General features: G+C 39.0%; 1 protein-coding gene across 15 annotated transcripts in view; it reads right to left on the reverse strand.

The window, feature by feature from the left end:
* The window catches only part of LOC117397175 (Friend leukemia integration 1 transcription factor-like), a 34,073-nt gene that overhangs the window by 11,975 nt on the left and 13,310 nt on the right, over positions 1-8,788 (reverse strand). For all 15 annotated transcript variants that reach the window (XM_059009523.1, XM_059009531.1, XM_059009530.1 and 12 more), the window contains 3 exons: positions 4,904-5,112; positions 3,758-3,912; positions 2,183-2,386 (listed from right to left, as the gene is read on the reverse strand). In XM_059009523.1, coding sequence (XP_058865506.1) covers positions 2,183-2,386; positions 3,758-3,912; positions 4,904-5,112 — 568 coding nt within the window. The remainder of the gene's footprint in view (positions 1-2,182; positions 2,387-3,757; positions 3,913-4,903; positions 5,113-8,788) is intronic.

The raw sequence follows: 8,788 nt of genomic DNA on the forward strand, positions 1-8,788 counted from the left end.
CTATGGGAAGGATCAGACACTACAGCACCTCTGAATAAACCATGGAAGTGCGGCACCATGAAGAAAATGGAGGTTATTTCTTGTGTTATCTCTTCTATCCATTACCCTCGCCTACATCAGATACATTGGGTGAGAAGTGTTCTTTTTTTATTTTCACTGGAAAGGGTCTAATGAGGGCAGTGTTTTTCCTGGTATTTGCAGCAGGGGGAGTGGGGGGGGGGGGTGTACAGTTCTAGTCTGGTTTTAAAAGCCCCCCAGAGCACTAGCACTGGAGTGAGAGAACAGGGAAGCCATTGTCTGAGGCACAGTCCCAACCCGGCAATCAAACCTAAATGCTCCGCTAAATAATTCCAAACTTATACGGCACGCACAGGTCAAAGACACATGCTGAAAGAGGCATTAACCCTTTGTCAGCCAGCACAGGTTTGGCAAAGGCAATTTGTATTGTAACAATACTGTTTATACAAGTTATCACTGCAACTAGCACTCCACAGGGCTACTGATCTTACTTTAAGAGTTGTTTGATCATTTGAGCCAGCCTTGTGATTGCATGTGAAATGAATACAATAGCACGTGGATTGTGACACCATGTGCTCGCTGTGTGCTTGCTCCTGGGACACCTTTGTAAACAAGCTGTTTGGAGCTCATATGGCTTTTCCAGTAAAACAAAACAAAAAACAAACTAAAAAAAAAACTAAATAAATAAAATGGATCTAACATTGTTCCTTTGTACTTTCACCTGCCCCGAAAGCATATATACCGAATTATCTACAGAATTACATTTGAGACGACTTATTTCTTTTTTAAACAGACTTTTGAATAAATCATGAGCTAAAGCGTTTCTCTGTTTTGTAACTGTTGAAGCTAAATGTGTGTCAGTACTATTAACAGCTGTATATAAAATACATATATATTATTCCCTAAATGTAGGAATATAATATACTGAATTGCTGAAATCCAAACATTGCAGTGTGTCACCTCAGGACACAATTTGACAGAGACCGCAAGGCTTGTAATTATAAATACTTCCAGGACAGGCTGCAGAGTTTGCCTTTTATTCTGATTGGGAAGAAAGTAGTCAGTCCAGCCCCCATGAGGAAAGGCAGATTTCTTCATTCAGAGTTGGACCGAGATTTCTTTCAATGTTTTTCTTCTGGCAGCTTGTGACCGTGTTTATTTTTACTACGATAGATCAGCTAAAGTTTTGGGTTTCCAGCTCTGAAGTTACGAGAACACTCCGCCCTACTTTCTAGTCGTTTTCCAATAAGGTCCCAGCTTTTTCTAGGGTTAGACGTATCAAAATAAAACACAGCGTATCTCCAAAAGATTTGATTTAGAAGGCAGATGTTGGATAGAAGTATGTTTATTGCGTGGCATTCTAGGATTTAAAAATACAGATCTTTAAAAAGAACACATTACACCAAGACTAGGGCTGTTGCCAATAAAATGAGTTTTGGTCTGCTTTCACTAAAGGTACATTATTACTGCCATGAAGAAGCTTGCTAGTGAAACACCCTGACCACCCATTTCAGTTAAAGGTTCTGTTCCCAAAACACAGACTGGTGCCAGCAGTGTATTCTAGTTCCACTAGCTTTGTGCCTCAAGAATGCTCTACAGTACATCCATAGTTAAGCTTCATTGTACAGAACACGGGATTCCTCTTGAAATACATGCCAAGGGAACAGCATAATCCTACCAAAGTACAGTGACAGCAGAACATTCCCGTGAAGCACTCCACCAATAACACCCTTTAAACCTCAAGCTCTTTCCAAAGAACTATATACTTCTCCTGCATTCCTATTGAGACAAGTTACCAACATAACAGAAATACCTGCATCTTCCAATTGAGCTCCATGCAAATTAAACAGTATGTTCCCAATGCGATCCATGCCTTTGGTACAGTGTATTTGGGACACCCTATTCCTAATATTACGTTCTATACCCAAGAGAACACCATAGCCCCACCGGTAGATCAGTGCCATAAAACCACCTATTGTGGTCTATGCCCACTGAGCTAGCATCAAGTATTCTTCATTTATTGAAGATCCATTTCAGATGAGGTCTCAATCAATCAACGCACATACACGTAATGTTTAAGGTAAAAGTGGAAGCTGAGACGTGAAATCCCAAATGTTGTTCAGAGCATAGAGGGAGAGAGAGAGAGACAGAGTGAGAGACTTACTTTCCCTGAGGTAATTGAGATGTGAGAGCAGGACCTCTGCGTTGTACACTGACGTGATCCTCAGAAAGTCCTCCTTGTTCATTTTACAGAGCTCCTTCCCGTCTGTGCTCTGGAACAGCGATGTGTCGATCTCTAGCAGTCCGTACTCTTTGATAGCCCACTCCAGCCACTGTCGGACGTGATCTTGCGACCACAAAGATGGATCTGCATAACGATAAAACAAGAGAGTCTTGTTTAACCCTTTCAGTCCTGGTGGGAGTTCAAGGACCCGCCTTATCTTTGCGACGCATGTTAACACAGGCTGTCAGAAGTCACGTTGGAACCTTCACGGGACTCCTAGCTCTGAGGTCGTGTAGAAATGTATAAATATTTGTCCTGTTCTCGTGCATACTCAATAAAGTTCCTTCTTCAGCTTGACAATAATGATACAGGACTGAAGGGTCTAAGGAAAGCCTCAGAGCTGGATTCAATCAAAACACACAAAGTTGCATTATGGCCCCTATTATTTTACCTATGGCACTATGCGTTCAAGAAACACAAACTGCTGTGGTGGAGATGGGAGTTTATATTATTGTTATGGAAGAGGTTTATGAAGTCTGATTCAGGCTGTGCACATTTATTGAAGCCTCTGGTTTTGAGTTTAAAACACTGAAGCCAGAGACTTCATCGAGTGGCAGGACTTCAGATATACAATGATCAGGTGAGGAGTGTAAAATGCACTAATTAAAGATATGGCTGTGATGTCATCCTGCAGTATGATTAAACACCCTGTAATTGGCAAGTGTAACTAAGTGGCAACTGAAATAGAGGGTTCAATGTTTAAATACCAGGTATTACAGATAAATTACTGTCAGTGTGAAAACAGTAGTTATATATATATATATTTAATCTTTTCTGCTTTGTTGTTGTAACGGGATAGGTTTGCTGTGTGTTTTTTTTTAGACAGGAATACTTCAAATAAATTGGTCAATTTAACATATATAATCATGCTTATAGCTTTGGGAAAATTTGCGAACACAACAGAAAAAAAGAAAATGCAATTATCATTTAAAAACGAGAAAACGCGTTTCAGTAAAAAAAAAAAAAAAACATCAAACGACTCATGCATATTCAGCTGGAATACATTCAAAGCGCAACAAGCGACATTATGCATCCAAAATATAGTGTCTAATTATGCAGTGAAATACAAAACACAAACAGTTGCTTACTAAAACAGTCATTTGTGTATCAATCCAAAATGAGCATTACTTCCTTCAAATAGAGCTCTGCAGTTCTAAATCAGGCTGCTATGTAATTACCAATAGTAATTAAAGTAATTAGGCAGTGGATACCGAATGCATATCCCCTATACGAGTTATCTGTGGTAGGCTATGGTTAAAACACAGCACAGTAAAGCACAGGTAAAAGTAAGAAATAAAGACAGAAGCGTGGCAAAATCGCATATAAACTTAGTAAACTACCGTCAAAATCCATATACAAATGACGTATATAGAATAGACAGCTACAAATACACAGAGATACATATTGCATGCATTACAGTGAAACGCTACCACAGCTGGTCATGTCGGCTCTCACCTGCAGGAACTATGACTCGCCTCTCGTTTGTGGTCATGTTAGGAGGTGGGGGGCCATTCTTCTCGTCCATGTAACTGCCGTAACTCATCTGTGCCGCATCCGTCCCTCCAACCAGTTTACTGCATTTGCTGAGACTGCAGTCGACGGGGGATGCCCTGAAAAAGGTTAACGAGGTAGATGCCATCAGCGACCGCCGGCAGAGCGTGTGGGCGAGCGACAAGGGGAAAGGGAAGAGAAGAGAGACCGACAGAGACAAGGCGCGGCAGGGCACAGGTGGATAAAACCGCGCGGAGGAACCGACACGTGAGGTGATAGAAACAAACCAAAAAAAATAGAATGAATGAAAAGGTTGAAATGGAAAACCAATTACTTTTTAGACGACTGATCAGTCAAACTAAACATATAGACAAGCGGATAGATAGATAGCCAGATAAAGTCACACAGACAGATCGACAGAATTTGATAGATAGATAGATAGATAGATAGATAGATAGATAGATAGATAGAACATGACACACAGTGTGCATAGATACGCACACAGTAAATAAGCGTAGAGATGCTTACACCGAGGATACTCAAAACAGTGGATACGTAATGCAACGTGTTAGCATAACAAACAGTGACCCAGCAGAATAAAGCCTCATGAAAGAGGCAGGTGGAGCCGAGCAGTGGAAGGCAGAGTCTGCCTGCAGCGTCTTCCCTGCAGACGCTGTTTACAGCTACTGCACCGCGAAACGAGGATTAGACTCTATTCTCAGTCAATTAGGCAGTGTCAACACTGTCCGCTGCCCACAAAGGCGAGGAGCGCTGCCTACACGCACAGTCCACTTCAGAGAGACACCTCCCATTGTTCAGAGGTACGACTGCAGCGTATATTTAAATGAAGCTGTCAATTTAGATGTGTAATGAGGGATCAAACTCCTAGGAGGAGGAGGAGAAGAAGAAGAATAAGAAGAAGAAGAAGAAGAAGAAGAAGAAGAAGAAGAAGAATTATTCTATATCTATTAGCTGACACATTAGCTTCAGCTGTATTTTAGTTGTACATAATTATACCCATATTTTGAAATGTAAATGAATGGTAAGTAATATCTCTATGCTTGTGATTATTCAATGCCAGTCAGTGTGACAGAGCGTGGATTTTGTTACCTGGAGCCGTTCATGTGATCGTACTCCCGCTTGACGTTGACTCGGACCGGCTGGTGTATCCATTCTTGCTGGGGGGGTAAGGGGGTGATCTTGTGGGGTTGCACATAGTCCTGGGTTCCTGAGGCGGTCATGTCTGGCTTGGGCAACTGGGCAGCGGCGTAGGGGGGCTCAAACAAAGACTGGTCGTCACTCACCACCGACAATGCCTCCTGAAAAAAAAAATCAAACTGGATGAACTTCGGTGTCCCCCTTGTTCAATGTGTAGGGGTGGATGCGCGTTAGTGATCACTGTACGAGAAGAAAGGCATTGACGCCGCATCTCTTACTTTCATTTGATACTTTACTTGGATACATTGATGGAGGCGGTTTACCATCTGTGATCTTTTTTATGCATTTATGTTGCATCAACGCATACTTTTCAACCACATGTTAATATTGACATAAATTCAATTTAACCACTTCAAGGCGAGTTTTGTACTGTAGTTATTTAATTATATAGTCATGGTCATCCTTACATGCATTACTACTACAAATAATAATAATAATAATAATAATAATAATAATAATAATAATAATAATAATAATAATAATAATATACATTGACAGCGTTTTAACTACGAATCGGTGTATAGTTTTCTCTATGAATAGGGTTGGAATACGCGAGTGAGCATTCACAATAACTTAACAGGTTTTACTCTGTATATAGCCACACGTTTCATGTAAAACAATCCCATTACGTCATAAAGGACATAGCTTCCTTACAGAATTACACGGACAGCATTGATTCGTTTTTCTAATGCTACCGATTATAGTATTAGCTTTGGTCTGGTTATGGTTTGTGGGTTTGGATTAATGATTCAGTTTCCATGGCTGTCCTGTCCTGTGTGTATCTATGTATGCATTTATCTTGAATACAATCTGAAACTTAATAGTTGAGAATGAATAGGCTCCAGTCACAAAACGTTAACTCAGGAGAAAATAACTCTTGAAAATAATGTTACAGATCAGAATGAGATCTTGGGCATCTCAGATAAAATTAAAAAAAAAAAAAAAAAAAAAAAAAAACAGTTGAAAAATTAATCAGGCATTGAAAACAGCCACGCGTTTAAATATGACAGCTGCAAAACGTTTGCCCAAATTTGCAGCCACCGTTTCTACAGTATAAGATAACTCATTTCGTTTGTTTAGTCTTTCTGAGAAATCGATAATACGCTGTGATTCCCGCTTTCAATTGTTCACATCCTTTTCAGTTTATAACAGACACAAGAAACACATCTTGAAATGCACAGTAGAGGCAGGCACTGGTTAAATGCCAAGAAATGCAACCAGCGATGAAGTAGAGGATGCTGGCTATTGAGAAATTAGGAAGACACCTGCCTTTACCGGATAGCACCGGATAAACAATGGACAATTACATGTTATAGTAAGTAGAGAACTGCCTACACGCGGGACCTAACATATTTCTGTGGGTTTATGATACAGGCCCCATTACAGTTTTTATTAGTAACCTCATCCATTATATCTTACAATAAACCATTTTATTAATCAGTGTCTGGCTCCACGCTGCGCTTCTCTTGTTTTAAAAATCATGTTTTCACGACTAAAGAATGTACCTAGGACATAACACCGCAATGATTGTGTACGTTGTTATATAGAGTTAAAACTAACTTTGGAGATTTTATTTTGCATAATAATAATAATAATAATAATAATAATAATAATAATAATCGTTGACATTGTGGAGCAGTAGAGAGCATCCTGTCCTATCTTGTGAAAGTTGACAGTTTTCTGCGGTTTCTTCATAAATTTGCAGCTGCTGAGTAAAACCACCAGCTTCTAAACAGACAGCCTTCAAACAGCATCAGACCACAGACAGGCCCTGGTGCGGGTTGACTGGGAGAGATGGGGGGCTTGAGAAATCGCGAATTTGACCGGGTTACTCTGTTGCCACATCGTGGATCTAGCCTGCTGTGCACGACGCCTGGTCTACACAGACAAACCCGACATTCCTAACGCCCTGCTCCTGCTTACGAGGGAAGGAAAGCGAGCCTTTGTTTGAGGCGGAAGAGGAAGCCTGTCAGGAAACGAGATTGCGTGGAGCAGGAAGCCCACTTCGGTTTGATAAAACCACCTCTCTCATGAGCAAGTGTGGATACAGTTATAAGTCAATCAAGTTTTTATGTGGTGTTTAGGGGAAAACATACCCAAAATTCATCAACTGGAAAGCAATATATCATTCCTATAGTCACGAGGATTACTTTTTTTTGCCGGTCATTAAAATATAATTATGCATGTTCTAACATACATTTGATATACTTGATATAATTAACTAATTTATGACACATTCCATGTTAAACCCACCAACAGCACTTATGCAATATTAATACATACATATTTGAACAGGTCCTTTATTTCTTTCATTTTAAACAAGTAAACACTAAGAATTCCTTTAAATTGATTGCATACGATTTATAATTAATTCTTACATTTGGATGTACAGTGTTATAGGTCTCAATATTGTAGCGTTCTCGGTTCCCGCAGGCAGGCGCATCACACAGAGCGAGGAAATCCACACACGAGGGCGGGCGCGAACCCGGGTCCTCTCGCACTGAATATATATATATATATATATATATATATATATATATATATATATATATATATATATATATATATAGTTAGTTGTTTGGCAGTGTTTTGACAACGGTTACAATAGCTGCAGTTTCAGTGCTCCCTCTCTGTGCTGTAAATACAAGCTTGACTCGACTGATTTAAACAGCTTGTTAGTTTCTGGGCACTTCCAAAGCTCCTAACTCCAGACCCCAGATTCACACCACACCCAAGGCTGCTGTGATACAGTTTAACCGCATGGAAACAGTGCTTCATTTTTGACAAGAAAAATAAATGTCATTGTTTTAACTAAATTCGACGTCTCCTTACGTTGTCTTTGTAAACCATATTAACCTTAATTATTAGGCACGCCAATAAAATATCTGTAATGTCAAGACAACAGTAGCGTATTAACCCTATACCTGCACAAACACAAGTATTTATTTTACACAAAAACTAACAAACAAACAAACAAAAACGATAGTGTATTTAGTTAGACCCACATTTTTTCTTCTATTTGACTTGTAAACGGAGTGCTCCTTGTTCGGTTAAGTCAGGATACCTTTTAAGAAGATATGCATATGATACTTTAATTTAGGAAATTATTTGCACTAGATGTTTCATTAATAAAATAAGATTTCAGAATGACCCACCGGTTTGCATAGACATCTACTGAAGCATGCAGCCGAACATTTCTTGTGGTTATAGCAAGATGTGTGCTGGTGTCTCTGTGTCATCTGTGTCATATGAACTAATTTATAACAAACAAAATAATATTAGGCAATACACATACATAGCAACACGCGAGCAATAAGGCTATGGTAAGTACAATGTTCGTTGACAATAACGGTATTGTGTTTTTTTTTGCATATTGATATTATAGAACCAGGCAACATTGGAGAATAAACAGTTAATCGTTTTTGGCATCACATCGTTTACATATACTATGTGAGAATACAAATTCGTATAGGTTATACAATGTATTCCCCCGATAAAAAAAACTATGCAAGCATATATATATATATATATATATATATATATATATATATATATATATATATATATATATATATATATATATATATATATATATATATATATATCCAGAATATTAAACCGAAGCCTTTGTTGAACTCGTTTGATTCTGCAATTATTAATACGAACATTGCCACCGAATCAGAAATATGTAAGTGTAGTTATATAGGTTAGACCACCCCAGAGAGTAACCTTTTACCCAATTCCAGCTACGCCTGTGGTGTTTTTGCAGTCATAAAA

The sequence above is a fragment of the Acipenser ruthenus genome, chromosome 39 (assembly GCF_902713425.1).
Source record: "Acipenser ruthenus chromosome 39, fAciRut3.2 maternal haplotype, whole genome shotgun sequence".
NCBI lineage: Eukaryota > Metazoa > Chordata > Actinopteri > Acipenseriformes > Acipenseridae > Acipenser > Acipenser ruthenus.